Source organism: Taurulus bubalis (genome assembly GCF_910589615.1).
Source record: "Taurulus bubalis genome assembly, chromosome: 3".
Taxonomy (NCBI): Eukaryota; Metazoa; Chordata; class Actinopteri; order Perciformes; family Cottidae; genus Taurulus; species Taurulus bubalis.
Genome location: NC_136591.1, coordinates 39,145,178 through 39,164,690, shown reverse-complemented (window position 1 = coordinate 39,164,690; position 19,513 = coordinate 39,145,178). Strand labels below are relative to the sequence as shown.

General features: G+C 41.9%; 1 protein-coding gene across 1 annotated transcript in view; it reads right to left on the bottom strand.

Moving 5' to 3' along the window:
• Window positions 1-14,603: 14,603 nt before the first annotated feature.
• Window positions 14,604-19,513, bottom strand: part of tnfsf10l (TNF superfamily member 10, like) — a gene marked incomplete at its 5' end in the record, with an annotated part of 59,928 nt that continues 55,018 nt past the window's right edge. The window contains 3 exons of the mRNA XM_079215158.1: window positions 14,604-15,753; window positions 17,635-17,745; window positions 18,422-18,585. Of these exons, the coding sequence (XP_079071284.1) occupies window positions 15,568-15,753; window positions 17,635-17,745; window positions 18,422-18,585 (461 nt within the window). The 3' untranslated portion in view covers window positions 14,604-15,567. The remainder of the gene's footprint in view (window positions 15,754-17,634; window positions 17,746-18,421; window positions 18,586-19,513) is intronic.

The window sequence follows — 19,513 nt, the reverse complement described above, 5'->3', positions numbered from 1 at the left end:
TTAAAATACGACACGTGGAACCTGTGGAGGTTAAGCTCAGCGGCTCTTTCTGTGTCTCCTGGTGCATGGAGAGGTTCTCTTTGGAGGGGGGAAATTCATCTTAACTATTATTATTTATATTATGGCTTCGTTCTAAATGAATCCATTAAGCCATATTTCAAGAAACGTGTTCAACAAAGGATTGTTGTCCAGGAAAGTGTGTGTGTGTGTGTGTGTTTGGCTCCTACATGTAACAACTGGGCGTTGTGACGACAATGCACTTGGTCGGTATCCAAAAGAAGGAAAAACCCCAAACAGCCGGCCAAGCCCTCCGTTCTATCGTCCAACAAAGGAATTCAAACCGATTGAAAACCTCGTCGTCCGTCTTCAGCGCGAGACTCTTGTCACGGCGGAGAGGAGACACAGATCCAAAGTGATGCTGAGAACTCAATAAAATAAAAAGTAAAAAAGACCAAGGTGACCAACGAGCCGGACGTCAACCTGCAGAAAGGATCCGTGTTCTACTGTTTGTGGAGCATTTTAAAGGTTTTTAACGGCTGCTCAAGACTTTGTTTGCATGCAAGAACTATAAAGCAATGATGATTCTTTTCTCAATGAATTGTAAACAAAAAGACCCGAAAGGAGTCCTAGTATCGATAAAAACTCTCCTCGACAGTGCTCATAAAAGGATGAATACTCTGCAGAATAAAAAAGCCCAGGAGTGCCGGAAAATTCCAATACACGTGTGGACTCAAAAGGCGAATCTCACAGATCGGTCGCCAAAAACGGTTTACAATGGAGAAGAACATCTTTCTCTGGCTCTCGCTCCTGATTGTGTTGTCAGAAGAGACATGAAAGCGAGTCTTTGTCGCAGTTGATCTGTGTGAGAAGTCCCAGTCGTCTATGGGGCCTTTTTCATGTGGTGCCTCCTCTCCGTGGTTCTGATTTACGCCCGGCAGCCATTCCGACATCGGCGAATTGTTAAGCCGGAGTTAATGCGAACTGAATGCGGATCTGCCAACCGAGCCGACTGTCCTCCGCTGACCCCCCGGTCCATCCTTTGGTTCTATGGAGCAGGAAAGACGAGAACGGGACGGTTTCATCGCCTTCGGCCGGTCAGGTTTTTCCTCCGAGACGCCTGGCGGCCATCTTTACAAACCCGTGAAGCGACGATGTTTTGGCAGCAGGTCTCCGTCCCTGAATGCATCCAGTGAACGCCATATTTCAGAGGAAAAGTCTCCTGCTGTCTTTAAGCATTCGAGTTTGTTGTTACTGCAAAATAATCAAAAACTCAGATTGTTGGTGGTGCCTTTGAGACTTCCCATTCCCCCTCCCCCAAAAAATCTAAGATTTTCCATTAAACCTCATATGCATTGAATTAAGTAGATGCTGAAATGCATGTTGGTCAAGCTCCCACACTTTATTATAAATTAACTGCATGTCGACAATGTACATGCAAACAGACAAATATGTCTACCCTGTCATGGACAGTTCAAAGTAGAGTAAATACATTGTAATTACATAGTGATTATAAAATGTACATTTTCAGAAAGATATTTAGTCCCTTTCTCAACAATATATTTTATTTGATGGGAAAAGTATTTGGATAATAAGTGCCAAATAATTTGGATGTCCACCCTGCAATGGAACACTTGCTGACAGGGTAGACAATGACAGAGTTGACATTTTTGGCTAATGTTAGCATTTAATGAGCACATGATGGACCTTCAGTTAGCAAGGTGACTGTGTACTGTTTAACAAATAGATTAAGAATTTCTGAATGTTTTTTATATTAATTGATATTTCACTATGACAGAGTGGACACGATAAGCTTGACAACATAACACTGCACACATAATATGATGAAAACTACGAAATATAAGTGTAAATACTAGACACATTGGTGGGGTCACTGAAAACATCAGGTTTTCTTAAAGGGGAAGTTACCCCATAATGACAGGGTGGACAGCATGAAACAGGTAAAATATGATTATGAAAATAGAATATACATGATAAAAATGACTCATTTTATCAAATAACTTGTGGACTATACAGCCATATCATTTTTGGGGGATTAAATATAATTTAACCTTCTATTACCCACACTGTAGCAGAGCAGTGGGTGGGACATGCCAAAATCACGTACAACCAATGGAACAAAACAGTTTCACATTTCAAGAGACTTATCATATGTGTGTAAATGTTTGGCCATTTATAAAAACACCTCAGTTTCATTATCCTGCTACATTTTCATGATGACAAAGGCACTTTATAGTGATAGTAAAAAAAAATGTTTTTATCAAATCCAAATGGAAAGTTATCTGTGAAATAACACAGTTAATGTTGTATAAATAACTTATTCTATATCTGCCAATGGGGCAACAGTTGGAGATCTTTTGCTCACGCTGGCACATTTACAGACTCGTTCAGTCACGAATGAATAGACGTGTAAATAAATAAAATGCCATGTAACTGACGCTGTGTTAGTGCTGTGAAGTTACCTCTGCATTCGAAGGGGAACGCTGTATTTTCTCGCCCATCAATCACAGAGATTAATCTGACAGCTGCAAAAAATTCTTCCCTCCAAACTCTGTCACGTTGGTTAAAGTTTGACGACGCCGGCGCTGTGATCTGTTATTTTTCAAACTGGCCAGTGTTTATTCTGTAGCGCTGCAAAATAAAAGATTGTGCTGCTGAGAACCAACGGCCTCTTGTGCAGCTCGGCGACACGTTCATTCAAGTTTCAGCGTCTTGTTTTGGGTTTCGTGGTCCTTCTCGTCTGCCCCGAACTACTCGGATCTCCCCGAAAACGGTAAAATGCTGTTTTTCTGCGGGTTTTTTCTCTCTACTGGTCCCATAAACGTTCCCACTGTTTGTTCTGGATCCTAAGCGGTTGCACTGATTGCACGGCAGGTCATTCTGCAACAACAGATGTTGTTGAACCCCGCTGGTCTGATTCCCGTGGTACGATACCCTTTGTTGCTGCTAATGTGGTAATTTTTCATCCACGTAAAATATATAAACGATATCGTGGACGGTTGGCGCCCTGTGGACATGCGTTTAAACTTTAGGTACAGATCAAAGTTTTCAACAAAAGGATGATTTTCAGCAAATTTGCAAGAACATTTTGAATAAAGGAAAAGAAAGCCACATTCTCTCAATTAAAAGTATAATTCATACGCATCAAAACGCACTCCGTACAGTCTTGTTCAGGTACAACTCTTAGCCAGTATTGGCTAACGTTAGCGTGATTATTGTTGCGTAATTATTCTCTTCCCGTGCCATTGGTACATCTTCTTCAGTGGCGGGAAAAAGTTGTGATACCACGGTGTTTCAAATTAAAGTTCTGAATTAAAAATCTTATGTTAAAACACATAAGTATTAGCAACTAAATGTACTTAAAGTACCAAAAGTATCTGATGTTGCAGCTGGTAAAAGTGGAAACCAGTTCAGATACTGGGATGGGAACTGAAACAAATCCCCAAACTCAAACTCAAAAACCTTGCAATTGAGAATTAAAATGGAAATGATTGACTAACGAAATCCCTTATTTTTTTACTCCCTTAAATATTATACAACACCACTGCATGTTAAAAAATGTCCCTTGAACATTGACACGCCTCCCTTTTCTTCGCCCCTGAACATGTATAGTTTCCCTTCACATCCCATGCTATTCCTATTCTTGTGCAGCCGAACATTCCTTAAAATAACCATTATTAATATGGCAAACTAACACACGTACTGGCTGTTTTATAAGCCTGTAAAAAAATAGGGTTGAGAGCAGAAAAACAGCCGAGGGCTCAAAAGGTTTAAGACCCATTTGTAGGGGATATTTATGGCATTTTATTAATGATGAATCACCCGCTGATCTTTTGGCAGCCAGTTCAAGCGGAATGAAGGCATGTTGGAAATTCACAACACATTTCCAAGACCGTCCCAAAAAAAATGGGAACCAAATGGTCAGAATGTTATCCTCCTCCTCGAGATTGTATTTATTCATTGATTTAAAAAAAAAAAAAACTTGGTCCCTGTTGCTGTCGTCGCTGAGGCAAAGCAGCAGTTGTGAGTTTAGCAAAAAGTAAAAAACTAAACATTCCTTTCGTTAATTTCACGTTAGGCGGGATGGAAAATACAGAAATCTGCCAGAAGCCAGCTTGTGAGCCACGAGCTCTGTTTGCACAACGTTATCGGGTCCCGACACAACAATTAGGCAATTGGTGCTGGAATGTCAACTCGGCAAATTATGGACAAACTTTACTGACAGCCACTGCAATTATCCCAAAATACTGGATCGTCTCGAGGTAACGAGACCCGGAGCAAAGGTGAGCTGTGGTCATGGGTTCACTTTTTAAACTGATTAAAAGCACATTTGTGGCTTTAATGGCTTTCGGGGAGTAATTGTAGGTTCGGCATGCACGTTTTATGGTGCCAACGTTTAATTTGAGACGATGCCTGTCGTCGATCTCAGCGGCTCGGATACTTTTACTGAAGTAAAGGTACTGATACCACATTGTTGAAGTACTCCACTACAAGTAGAACTCCTTCATTTAGCCCTCTGCGCCACCAAGACCCAAGCGCCTCATTTTCAAAAGAAAAAAAAAAGCTTTTAAAAACAGCACCTTAATTATCTCCGCAAGCACAGGGTTGTTTAACTTCATTTAAATTGCGACAATAACCCTTGTGAGAAGAGACTTATGGTTTAAATTGGATGCATTTTGCCACCATTTAGTGGTCGGAGCGGAAACTACATCCGGTAGACGAAACCGGAAGTGAAGCTCCGCAGACCTCATGGATTTTCGCAACTGAATCCGGTGTCATCTCCAAAATATTGTACAAAGATTAAAAAAATACATACCAGTTCATGGGTTGCTTCTTCTGCTAAATATATCTGAATAGACCAGATGTGATGAACATTGATGACGTAATTTGCAGATTTCGGTTTGTCGCGTTTTAGCTAAGCACAATCAGGTGCAATGGCTAAAAAGGAATAATATTGAATTTATGTGCAATATTGGAGAAAATCGAATTCCTGTTAAATAGTTATTAAATAATTAAAGTTAAGCTATATATATTATAGAGCTAACAGATTAAAGTTAGCTTATAGGGTTATAGTACTCTCGTACTGCTAAGGAGCTGTGCATTATCCCTGTCAAATAAATAAAAATAACTATGCAGTCATACAGCAAGTGCGGAAGCTTATGAACTTTTGGTACCCGGCATGCCCAAATCGGCCAATGTTTTGCCATAAAATAAGTAATTCTTCCATTTTTTTACTGAACGACACAGTTTTTTGACTGAAAGTCCTTCCTAAAATGCCAATGCTTTGTTTTTTTTGTGATTGTTGATTCTTTAGGTCCTAATCTTTCCAAAAAGGTGTCTTATTAGTATGTGGGCTGTCGTTAAGGCCCTGGACCATACAGTTTGAAAAACTCAGGGATCGCTCAAGGGGGCATTTTTGGGGAATGTGGCTCATATCATGCTGGATGTTCATAGTTATGATACAAATATGGTATGAAAGTGATTCTTTTGAAAATAATTTTTTTTTCACAAAGAAATTTGGCTCTGAGATATAGTGAAGTAGAAGAACGAGGTGACATGAAGAGATGACAGTCAAAGTACAAGTAGGCTACCTCAGCTTTTAACTGAAATACAGTACTTGGGTAAATTGGAATGAGCTGCTATAATATACATATACATTACTGGTATAATTTAAACAAATGACCAAAATACCAACGTTTAGCAATATTTAGTCTGTTAATTAATTAAATGTTTAAATCTGGTTCAGTCACAACTTAACGAATTGAACTGAAACGTCGAATGTGAGTGATGCGTTTAATTCAAGTTGACTCAAAAAAAGGCGAAAGGCACTTTTTTTAAACACAAAGGAACATTTAAAAAGGCACTAAAGGAAATCAATCAAACAATTTTACAATCCTCAAATGTTGATTTTAAAAGGCGCATTATACGGCATTCAGAGCGTTAGCAGCGAACCCACTATTATCCATTTAAAGATATATGATATGTTTAGCACCTTTTTGTAGATATCTTCTAAAGAATTACAAGTTTTGGAAGCACGAAGTTGGCGGTTCAAATCCATGGATCATCTCTAAGGAGGATTTTTTTGTCCCATGATGCCGAGCTGTGGTCCAGTGAAAGCGACTGGGTGAACACGGACATGTGTTCCTGCTCATCGTGTGCATGTGCGCTCTGATCTCTGCTTGCATGAGATCCCGATCACATTCCTCTGAAGCGTGGACAACGCCGCCTTTCTGCACCTCTTCAAGGCGATGTTGTTGATCTGTGTTCACACGTAGACTTGGATAAATTGTGTGTTTTTCTTCTCGAGTGGTCTGGACTACATTTTCCATCTTCGGTGTTGATTTCGTCCGTCCGTCTCGATGCCAGCCAAATTCTTTTTTTGCGGCCGTACATTTTATGAGCCGCAGATGTTTCTTGCAGCTGCAAATAATCTAATTGGTTTAGACGCACCTGGAGGAGCTAAAGATAATTAGCTAACGGGCAAAGTGTAAGCAGAAACTTTAATTTGATTATAAATACAGTATATAAAAACATGTTTTCTTTATCATTTCATGGTGGTGGTATTGGTGAGAAAGCTGGAGATTAGGAACGCTATAGGCCGTTTTAAATCCCCTTACCGTGTCCCGCAGTCTGCACCCAAATACATTATTGATTAAATTAAGTCAATACCAGTTTAAGTGTTCTTTATATTCAGAATATTCTCTCCTGGGTGACTTACTTCGACCGGCGACGCTCGTGATTTTGGGAGCTAAAGTCACTGGTTTCTTCAATGGAGTGTAGCAGCTTTGTATTGGTCTGGCGTCGAGGTAAACTGATGGAAATATTCCTTTTTTTTTTGGGTCAGCCTTTGTTCGAGTGGTCTGAAACCAGTTTCTTCACTGCTGTGTTTCCAAAGCAAATCCACAGGGTGCTTTCACCGCTAAAGAGTATTATAGTGTCTCAGCCACATTTCTATCACCAGTTTATAACCAACTGGTTCTCACTTTCTTCTTTTTTAACAAGAGAAACTGTTGCTTTTGGACAAAAACTTTGGAACGTGCGATGCGTTTCCCTCGGAAATGTGTCAATATGTGCAGCAAGCCGCAACATTTCAAATAAAAATCACAGCGGATCTCTGATGGAAGCTGGAAACTGGAAACTAAAGGCTGGAGGATGAAGGATGGAAGCTGGCAACTAAAGGCTGGAGGATTGAGGTTGGAAGGTGGAAGCTGGAGGATAAAGGCTGGAAGCTGGAAGCTGGAGACTGGAAGCTAGAGACTGGAAGCTAGAGACTGGAAGCTAGAGACTGGAAGCTAGAGACTGGAAGCTAGAGACTGGAAGCTGGAGACTGGAAGCTGGAAGCTAGAGACTGGAAGCTGGAGACTGGAAGCTGGAAGCTGGAGACTGGAAGCTGGAAGCTAGAGACTGGAAGCTACAAGCTAAAGACTGGAAGCTAGAGACTGGAAGCTGGAGACTGGAAGCTGGAAGCTGGAGACTGGAAGCTGGAAGCTAGAGACTGGAAGCTAGAAGCTAGAGACTGGAAGCTAGAGACTGGAAGCTAGAGACTGGAAGCTAGAGACTGGAAGCTAGATGCAAGAGGCTGGAAGCTAGATGCAAGAGGCTGGAAGCTAGAGACTGGAAGCTGGAAGCTAGAGACTGGAAGCTATAGACTGGAAACTGGGAGCTAGAGACTGGAAGCTGGAAGCTAGAGACTGGAAGCTATAGACTGGAAACTGGGAGCTAGAGACTGGAAGCTGGAAGCTAGAGACTGGAAGCTGGGAGCTAGAAACTGGAAGCTGGAAGCTAGAGACTGGAAGCTAAATACAAGAGGCTGGAGACTGGAAGCTAGAGACTGGAAGCTGGAGACTGGAAGCTAGAGACTGGAAGCTAGAGACTGGAAGCTAGAGACTGGAAGCTGGAGCTTGTAAGCTAGAGACTGGAAGCTAGATACTGGAAGCTAGAAGCTAGAGACTGGAAGCTAGAGACTGGAAGCTAGAGGCTGGAAGCTAGAGGCTGGAAGCTGAAAGCTAGAGACTGGAAGCTAGAGACTGGAAGCTAGAGACTGGAAGCTGGAAGCTAGAGACTGAAAGCTAGAGACTGGAAGCTAGAGACTGGAAGCTGGAAGCTAGAGACTGGAAGCTGGGAGCTAGAGACTGGAAGCTGGGAGCTAGAGACTGGAAGCTGGAAGCTAGAGACTGGAAGCTAGAGACTGGAAGCTGGAAGCTAGAGACTGGAAGCTGGGAGCTAGAGACTGGAAGCTGGGAGCTAGAGACTGGAAGCTGGAAGCTAGAGACTGGAAGCTAGAGACTGGAAGCTGGAAGCTAGAGACTGGAAGCTGGGAGCTAGAGACTGGAAGCTAGAGACTGGAAGCTAGAGACTGGAAGCTATAGACTGGAAGCTGGAAGCTGGAAGCTAGAGACTGGAAACTGGAAGCTAGAGACTGGATGCTGGAGACTGGAAGCTAGAGGTTGGAAGTTGGAAGCTGGAAGCTAGAGACTGGAAGCTGGAGACTGGAAGCTAGAGACTGGATGCTGGAGACTGGAAGCTAGAGTTTGGAAGTTGGAAGCTGGAAGCTAGAGACTGGAAGCTGGAGAATGGAAGCTAGAGACTGGAAGCTAGAGACTGGAAGCTAGAGACTGGAAGCTAGAGACTGGAAGCTGGAGACTGGAAGCTGGAGACTGGAAGCTAGAGACTGGAAGCTGGAGACTGGAAGCTAGAGACTGGAAGCTGGAGACTGGAAGCTGGAGACTGGAAGCTGGAGACTGGAAGCTGGAGACTGGAAGCTGGAGACTGGAAGCTGGAGACTGGAAGCTGGGAGCTAGAGACTGGAAGCTAGAGACTGGAAGCTAGAGACTGGAAGCTATAGACTGGAAGCTGGAAGCTGGAAGCTAGAGACTGGAAACTGGAAGCTAGAGACTGGATGCTGGAGACTGGAAGCTAGAGGTTGGAAGTTGGAAGCTGGAAGCTAGAGACTGGAAGCTGGAGACTGGAAGCTAGAGACTGGAAGCTAGAGACTGGAAACTAGAGACTGGAAGCTATAGACTGGAAGCTGGAAGCTAGAGACTGGAAGCTAGAGACTGGAAGCTATAGACTGGAAGCTGGAAGCTAGAGACTGGAAACTGGAAGCTAGAGACTGGATGCTGGAGACTGGAAGCTAGAGGTTGGAAGTTGGAAGCTGGAAGCTAGAGACTGGAAGCTGGAGACTGGAAGCTAGAGACTGGAAGCTATAGACTGGAAGCTGGAAGCTGGAAGCTAGAGACTGGAAACTGGAAGCTAGAGACTGGATGCTGGAGACTGGAAGCTAGAGGTTGGAAGTTGGAAGCTGGAAGCTAGAGACTGGAAGCTGGAGACTGGAAGCTAGAGACTGGAAGCTAGAGACTGGAAGCTAGAGACTGGAAGCTGGAGACTGGAAGCTGGAGACTGGAAGCTAGAGACTGGAAGCTAGAGACTGGAAGCTGGAGACTGGAAGCTAGAGACTGGAAGCTAGAGACTGGAAGCTGGAGGCTGGAAGCTAGAGACTGGAAGCTAGAGACTGGAAGCTGGAGACTGGAAGCTGGAGACTGGAAGCTAGAGACTGGAAGCTGGAGGCTGGAAGCTAGAGACTGGAAGCTGGAAGCTAGAGACTGGAAGCTAGAGACTGGAAGCTGGAAGCTAGAGACTGGAAGCTGGAAGCTAGAGACTGGAAGCTAGAGACTGGAAGCTAGAGACTGGAAGCTAGTTCACGCTGCATGAGTCGCAGTATAACTGCTCAGTGTCTTTCTTACGGAGAACAAATGATGGACGAGTTTCTAACGCTGCAAACTTTTAGAAATGGAAAACCACTTTTGTGCAGAGCCAAACACACAAGACCTAATTAATAACACACACACACACAGAGAGAGAGAGAGGTTTTTTTTCACGTAAATATGGAACATAGTTATTCAATAACAGAGCTGCCAAGTTAAACAGTCTTGGGCTGTGGTCTCGTGTTGGACTCACAGCAGACCGCTAACTGTTAGTTTAAAATGTCAGCATGCGGGCACACACACACACACACACACACACACACACACACACACACACACACACACACACATACACTCTCCCTCACTATATATAAACTGACAGTTTTGCCCACCTGATCTGATTTTAATTGGCCAATGAGTTGTTTTCACTTTGAGAAATGCACGTCTGAGCTGCACTTTTCTCCCACATCTGATACGATCACCATGGCGATGTACATTTACTTTGGTGCTGCACAACGTGGTTAGTCGAGGAAAAGGTTGTGGGTTTGGCTGGGAAACTTTGGGGAGTTTTATTTATTTATTTTAAAAATTGTCTTACTGTTTCTTAGTGGGTTTTCATGGGAATCGGAGACTTCGGAGTAGTCTGATTTTATTTTTTTTGTTAACTGAACTCCAGCTCACTGAATCTGAAATAAAACAGCGAGTGAAGTTAAAGTCGAAAAATGTAAGTTGAGTTCAACCTTTTGTTCAGGGTCCCAAATCTCCTGAGACTCAAATGTAACCCATGTAATGTAAACATTAGGGGGGTGACTCCTCTGGTTGTATAGAAGTCTATGCTTCATGTGTTGAAGCTGCATTCTCTCTAATGACCACCAGGGGGCGACTCCTCTGGTTGTATAGAAGTCTATGCTTCATGTGTTAAAGCTGCATTCTCTCTCCTGACCACCAGGGGGTGACTCCTCTGGTTGTATAGAAGTATATGCTTCATGTGTTAAAGCTGCATTCTCTCTAATGACCACCAGGGGGTGACTCCTCTGGTTGTATAGAAGTATCTGCTTCATGTGTTAAAGCTGCATTCTTTGTGTGTATTTATTTTATACTTTTTATTCACTGGATTTGAAAGTCTTCCTCACGAGATGAGAAGTAATTTTAAATGATCTATTTACTCGTTTTGTCAAAACAAAATGTTTAATGAATGTAAATAAATATCAATTTAATTTCTGCTTGCATTCCTCTGATTTCATGTGATTTTATGTTCCATCTTTAATCCGTAATGCTGTAGTGTAAATGTATTTTATCGGGCTGAACGCCCACGTGTCTCTTTGTGTGCCTTTTTTCCATTGGGAACTGCGTGTTTAACGTCACATTGCTATGAATTGTGGGTAATTCCCTTTAATGCTGACTTACGGAAAGGGATCATAAAGGGCTCAAAATGTCTGCCGGAGAGCTCAAGCGCTCCACGATGTGACAATGGGACACCCCTAAACCCTCAAGGATTCTCGGGAGCGCGCCTCAAATTCGTGAGTGCTTAAGGGTGGAGATTGGGATTGGGAAACAACAACATGGTGACGGAAAAATGGCGGAACTCAAGATTTCAAAATGGCGGCCCACTTCCTATCTACGGTCTGTTGGTAAGATGACCGGTTGAGATCCTTCCAGCCTGCTCATCAAAGCTCCTTCAGCGATCACCTGATATACAAACTTCCCCCAAGTCGTTCTTACTTCAACCGACCGTATCGGCTAAACGGGGATGCAGCTTTTGGGTTTTCCACGTCTCCGATCATTGAGAATATTTGGGATGACATGGCTGCCCACCGTAATGTGTTTAGGATTAACGGAGCGTGGTGCTAACGCATCAAGCTTATTCATCATCGAACCCCCGAAACAAAAGGAAAGTCATTGTGACAGTGATGAGAGAGCTGCAGATAAAAAACATTTCCACCCAGAGAGACTTAATTAACGGAGCAGCGGGAGGCGAGAGTTACGTCCGCCGCAAAAGAAGAACAAAGCGACCCGAGGAGTCCATGCCAACTGAAACGCTGATGATTTATTCACGACAGCCGGGTGATATACGAACGTCTGGGGGCAGTTTTCTGGTCCTCTAGGTCCCGCTGTATGTGTGTGTATATATATATATATATATATATATATATATATATATATATATATATATATATATATGTTTAATGGATATTATATATAGATATAAAATATGTATTTATTATAAAGTATATATATTTATATATATATATATATATATAGATATAAAATATGTATTTATTATAAAGTATATATATATTTATATATATATATATATGTTTAATATATATATATATAGATATAAAATATGTATTTATTATAAAGTATATATATTTATATATATGTTTAAAAATATATATATTTATATATAAAATATGTATTATATAAATATATATATCTATATAAAATATATATTTATATGTATTATATATTTATATGTATTATAAACCTACTTGTGTTATAATCTGCTTTTATCACTTAAACATCCAAACAATACTGTATATATATATTATATATATGTTTTAAAAATGTATATATAGAATATATATTTATATATAAAATATGTATTTATATATCAAGTATATATATATAGAATATATAGATTGATATATAAAATATGTATTTATATATCAAATAATATATACATAGAATATATATTTATATATAAAATATGTATTTATATAAAATATATATTTATATGTACTATAAACATACTTATGTGTTATGATCTGCTTTTAGCACTTCCAAACAGTACTTAATAACAATAATCATAATACATTATAGAGCATTTTAAATACTTAATAGTATCATAATACTTTTTACTTCGTCATAATTACCATATGAATACTCAACATTGTAAAATGTAAATATGTTTTTTACTTAAAGGAACAGTGTTTCATGATTTATTGGCAGAAATTAAATATAATATCAATGTTTTCACTGGCCCCTCACATCCACACAGGGAGCGGGTCGCTTTATGTTTCTACAGAAGCCCGGAGAGGACAAACCAAACACTGAGAGACTTCAGTGTCACATGACCCGATGACTATGACTGTGAAGTGTTGAGATCTAGTCACTTAAATACCTTCCATAAAATAGTTCTTCATGACTTTGATTTTCTATGAAAACGTTCCTTTTTCAACCCCTTTGTGTTGTCTTGGGGTCAAAATGACCCATCAACACCCATACATATACACTCGTACGGGTCATTTTGACCCATCAACACCCATACATATACACTGGTACGGGTCATTTTGACCCATCAACACCCATACATATACACTCGTACGGGTCATTTTGACCCATCAACACCCATACATATACACTGGTACGGGTCATTTTGACCCCAAGACAACACAAGGGTTGGAAGTTGTGTGTTTCAGCTCGACACTTTCTGTTGCCGTCTTTTGACCTTGAAATGACCTGAAGCCACGCCCACTGGGAAAGTTGTTCAAATATTTGTTTATTTTTCTCAGCAACAATTGTGCTACACATGTTCACAGCTACAAAACCGTCCAGTACAAACAGACACATTCAATGCAGACGTTTCCCGAGCTTTCACGCCGCTGTGATCTGAGTGTGTGAGAGTGAGTGTGTGTGTTGCGTTATCGCCACCGCTCCACCTTGTTTTCAGTGATGTGTTGCTGCTGGTCGGAGTGCAAGGAAGCAAATGATTGTTGAAGTAATAATAAACCGACTGGGCCAGGTTTATGCAGAGAGAGAGTGTGTGTGTGTGTGTGTGTGTGTGTGTGTGTGTGTGAGATGGAGCGCCAGCGGGCTGATAGAAACCCAAACGTGAGCAGGTGCGTGCCACCCAGCAGGAAAAATATATATATTTATATCGATAGCAGCTACAACAGCAATCAGACTAAATTCAATTTGCCTCCAATTTCGTGCTTTGCACATCAAAATAAACGGAGTGTGTTGTTGCGTTTGTGTAGCTATGAAACAAACCCACAGCAGAAAAAACACACAGGTATGTGTGAACTCTCTCTCTCTCTCTCAGGGAAAACAAAGCGACACAGTGTGTGTGTGTGTGTGTGTGTGTGTGTGTGTGTGTGTGTACACTGACAACTACCAGACGGCACATGCCGACTCGGCAGTGTGGATAATTGTGCTTTTGTGTGTGCTTTTACAATGTGACACGGGATGATGTGTGTGTGTGTCTGGGGAGCAGAGACGAGCGTGGAGATGGTGTGAGGCGATGCTTTATGTCTATGAATATTCTCTCGCTCCGTCCAAAGCTTTCTTTATGTGCGTCTGTGTCTTGTTAGTAAATTCGCTCCATGCATTTCTTTCCTCAAAAAAAAATCACCTTTGTTGTGTGTGTGTGTGTGTGTGTGTGTTCGCTTGCTGAACTGGTTAATAAGGTGTGTGTTTCAGTGTCAGCAGGAGATATTCATCTGCTGCGTCTTGTTTTATTGTTCTTTTATATAAAAATATATATATAAAAATATATATATATATAAAAATATATATTTATATATATATATTAAATATTTATATATATATATAAATATATTTACAAATATATATATATAAATATATATATATATATATATATATATATATATATATATATATATATATATATATATATCACTGGAATGAACCTTTTTTTGAAGTTTTCTTTTTGCTGTCTTGCCCAGAATCCTCATTAAAATGCTCGGCAAGAAGGCGCAACATTCTTTAACGTCTCTTCCGGCCTCCAGATGTTATCCTGTGTATTTTCTTCTGTGTTTTTAATGTTTAGCGGCAACTTTTATTGCATCGGTGATCAGCGGGACTCACGGTGGTCGGGTTAAAACGCTGAGTGCGTATTTTTCAATGTGAAACGGCTCCTGCCAACAAGTTCAAACATGGCTTTAAAAAAAAAAAAAAAAGGTCATCTTTGGGTTGCTCAACTCATCCTTCAAACAATAACTGAACGCAGCTTCACAGTCGACACAAGAAGGACGAGAGACATTTAACATTCTTGACAAGGAGAGAGAGAGATTGGGAAGTGGAAGTGACAGGAGAGAGATCAACAAAACGGGAACGCCCCTTTTTCTTTTATTTCCTTCTTTTTGGGCCTTTTACAAGATTTCCGCCTCTTCCTCCTCCTGGTTTTCATTCCTCCTCCTCCTCCTTTATGTTGGAGAGGCCGTCTGGTGTTGCTTCTCACAGTCTCGTTTCTGTGTCCAGGCGAAGCAGCCCGTGTGCTCTCAGAAGAAACAACAACAAACAAAACGTCTCTGCGTTCGGGTCCACAGGTCTGGTGTTGCGTAACGTCCTCAGCGTTTTAAAAACAAGAGAAGTTTATTTCAGTTTATTTTGTGTTGCTTTGGTTTGATCGGTTCACCTTCTACCTCTTTTTTTATTTATTTTTATTTTCTGTGTACATTCTTCGGTCTTGAATCCTAAATCCGAGAGGGGGTTTTCTCGCCTGCTTCCCACAACAAAAGAAGAGCCGCTGACGTGCGAGAGCCGCTGAGACTCCGAGTGTTATTTTTTAATCGAAGGTTTTTCTCGTGTTTTTGTTTCTTTTTTAAACCGTGGGTTTCCTTTCTCCAGAATCAAAGAATCTCACGCGACTGCACATCACATCTTTGTGTTTCTCTCGGCGGTAAGGAAGTCAAATCCACTTTAGTTTTCTTCAGTTTCTATCAAGCAAACCCCCCCTCCCACAAATAAAACCCCTTCCATCCTTCATTGTGTCCGTCCAAGCAAACTTTAAAGGAATCCAAGATCCCGCGGCTTTCGTTCTCGTCCCTCCAGAAGAACCTCCGTTGGTCCGTCTGCTTATGCCGTCCTCCTTTCCCCCCGCTCAGAGGTCCAGGCGGAAGGCGCCGAAGTAGCTGGAGGAGTCGTCGGCGTTGACCATGGTCGGGGACGAGACGGACACGAAGAGCTCGTCGCCGGCCCTGAGCTCGAACAGCCCGCCCTGGTAGACGGAGTGCAGGGCGTACTCGGCGTCCGGCGACCAGCACTTTGTCCCCACGCCCTTCAGGAGCTGGACAGAGAGGACAGGGTTACAGCAGAGGTCACAGAGAGGACAGGGTTACAGCAGAGGTCACAGAGAGGACAGGGTTACAGCAGAGGTCACAGAGAGGACAGGGTTACAGCAGAGGTCATAGAGAGGACAGGGTTACAGCAGAGGTCATAGAGAGGACAGGGTTACAGCAGAGGTCATAGAGAGGACAGGGTTACAGCAGAGGTCACAGAGAGGACAGGGTTACAGCAGAGGTCATAGAGAGGACAGGGTTACAGCAGAGGTCATAGAGAGGACAGGGTTACAGCAGAGGTCACAGAGAGGACAGGGTTACAGCAGAGGTCATAGAGAGGACAGGGTTACAGCAGAGGTCATAGAGAGGACAGGGTTACAGCAGAGGTCATAGAGAGGACAGGGTTACAGCGGGGGTCATAGAGAGGACAGGGTTACAGCAGAGGTCATAGAGAGGACAGGGTTACAGCAGAGGTCACAGAGAGGACAGGGTTACAGCAGAGGTCATAGAGAGGACAGGGTTACAGCGGGGGTCATGCACACTCCGACCAATGCACTGCCATGACTTTTCCAAAACCGATCATAAAACATTTGGTTTTAGACATTTATTTACATGTGCCTACCATTTTATTCATATATTTCACTGCTTTTGTGAACCTAAGACCTTTGGTAAAACAATTTCTGGCACCAAAACAGTTCGACCACCTGAGTAAAGTTATGTTTTCACAAGAGATATGAAGAAATTAGTGTCAATTTTTCAGCTTTTGGGCCATATTATGACTTTACACTTAATGGTGCTTCATTATATAGAGAGCTGAGATTGTTCTGCAATTTTTGATGTAACACATGAGTATGTATCTTATATGCCTTAAGTGCCTTTTAAAAAGGTAAATTTAAGAAATGATGTACAATCGAGAAAATGACCAAACATTTTGTGTAATCTCAGTGTAAACATGAAAAAATTAGAAAATGTAGTATTTAAACTAACGATGAGAATTCCAAAGCATACAGTAAACCTTAACCCTCTGGGGATTGAGGTAATTTTCTCGATTTTACATAATTTCTTAAATTCACCTTTTTAAATAAGATACATACTCATGTGCGTTACATCAAAAATTGCAGAACAATCTCAGCTCTCTATATAACGAGGCACCATAAAGCAAAAGTGTAAAGAGATAATATGGTAGCTAGCGGAAGTTAGCGAGGAGCTAGCGGAAGTTAACGGAGAGCTAGCGGAAGTTAGCGAGGAGCTAGCGGAAGTTAACGGAGAGTTAGCGGGGAAGTGACGGAGCGCTAGCAGGAGCCCCAGCTGGCTACAGCGGGGAGCTAACGGGGACACTGACCGAAGGTAGTAGCGGCTCGTAACCCGATTTTTACGGTAGATTGTTCATGTCGTGTGACTCGCTTAATAATAATACATTATTATTGAAAATGTATCTTTGCAGTTAATTTGGACATTTGCTTAAAAAAATGGAAAGTAATGTAAATAGTAGTGAAGTTACTTTTTAAATGCAGTAACTAGTAAAGTAATCTAGTTACAATTTTCAGAAGTAACTAGTAACGTGTAACTAGTTACTTTTTCTGAGTAACTACCCCAACACTGTGTTTGTATGCCTGCTTGGATATTTTGAACGTCTTTCTTTTAAAGGCATATTAATTATTTCAAACTCAGCGTAAATGAACGACATATGAATATAACACATTTACATGACTTTTACTAAACATTTGGGATTCTTTTTTTTTTTTTTAAAGGACTTTTCCAGGGCTGGAAATAACCATTTTAAAATTTCAAGACTTTTCCAGGTTTTCCATGAGCGTAAGAACCCTGCTACGGGTGGGACAGGTGAGACAGGTGAGACGTGACCAGAGGTGGGAGTAGGGTGGGGGTACCTGGATGGGGCTCGGGTACGAGGTCTTCTTGTAGACACACTGCACCAGCTGGTGGCTCACGCTGCGCTGGTCTCCGTCGCTCGCCGCCGGGGACGGGTAACGGAAATACACCTGGAGGGAGAGCATAGGGTTATGATGAATATTAATAAAAAACATCATTATCTATTTGTTAAAATCCTAGAAATGTGTCAGGATTTATAGCTTTTCTCTACTTGAGAAAATTATTAAGTTTCTAAGTTAAAACAAAAAAAATAATGTAAATAATCTTAGAGCCTGTTGTTGGTGGGAAAAGATGAATATATTTTTTATCTATTTAATATTTATATATATATTTATATTTCTCCTCTAGTTCTCGTTTGTGATTCAAGTTGAAATGAAACAAGTACCGTAAAAGTCGTGTTACACGCCGCTACTACATTCGGTCAGTGTTCCCGTTAGCTCCCCGCTGTAGCCAGCTGGCGCTCATGCTAGTTCCCCGCTAGATCTCCGCTAACTTCCCCTAGCGTTCCGCTAGCTCTCCGCTAGCTCTCCGCTAGCTCCCTGACAACCACCGCAGCAGCGGGGAGCTAGCATCAGGAGCGGGGAGCTAGCAGCAGTGCTAGCTAGCGCTGCTCCTAGCTTGCTACAGCGGGACACTGAGTGGAGGTAAGAGCGGCTTGTAACCCGACTTTTACGGTAGTTGGTTTTAACGAAGAAAACTACCAATAAAGTAGTAATTTCAAAAATAAAAAATATGATTTTCTGCTTCCATTGGAAACAAACAAACAAACACCCAGCCCGAGCTCACCTGTGAGTACAGGTAGTAGCGGCCGTCCTGAGGCACGCGCAGCCGCCCGTTGGACAGCGTCATGTTGTGCAGGTGAGCGCCGAAGCTCTGGTTGGCCCAGGTGCGGACCACGTGGCGGCAGGACTGGTGCAGACCCGCCGTGGGGATCGGGTAGGGGGGCAACCCTGCAGGGGGAAAACAAACAAACAAACAAGTAAACAAACGTGTAAACAAGGGACCGGAACAAGCGTCTCACTTCCTGTTTGTGTCACTTCCTGTCTCTCTACTCTCCGTCTTCATCCTTCACGTGCATGTTTGTTCACGCTGCTGTGTGTGTGTGTGTGTGTGTCTGTATGTGTGTGTGTGTGTCTGTATGTGTGTGTGTGTGTGTGTGTGTGACTGCTCTTGCTTGTCAGACACGCTATTGTTTCCTTCACATTTTTCTTTAGACATGAAAGTCTCTTTCTGTCATACTTCCTTATGAGAAATCCAGGCAGAGTGTGTGTGTGTGTGTGTGTGTGTGTGTGTTTGAGAACATCATCCTCTCTTCCTTCTGCAAACAAACACACACACGCACAGACACACACACAACACCATCTTTGCTCTTTGTCAACCCAATTAAAATAACATCGGTCGGCCTGTGATGCCAGATTGTCGACACCCATCTGCTCGCACGCCAAACGTTTGGAACACACACACACACACACACACACACACACACACACACACACACACACACACACACACACACACACACACACACACGAAAAGCACATTCCAACCTTTTTGAATTGCACGGTTTACAACACGCAGACGCTCCATTATTCTCGCGTGATGCCGTCTTAATAAATATCTGTTTTACGAGCTCACAGCGGTTCAGGAAAGCTTCGGGTTTTATTAAAATAAATAAAATAAAAAAGCCTCTGGCAGCCGGGAAGTGACAATTTATTGGAAGTGGAATTTGTCAAACACGAGGAATGTGAATATTGTTTTATCTAAAACATGTTTTATGCTGCTGAAGACAGCAGGTTGCTTTTATTTAATCGATTAAGAGATAATATATTGCATTGCACAACATGCATTGATCTATCCTGACTTTATGTTAATACACAG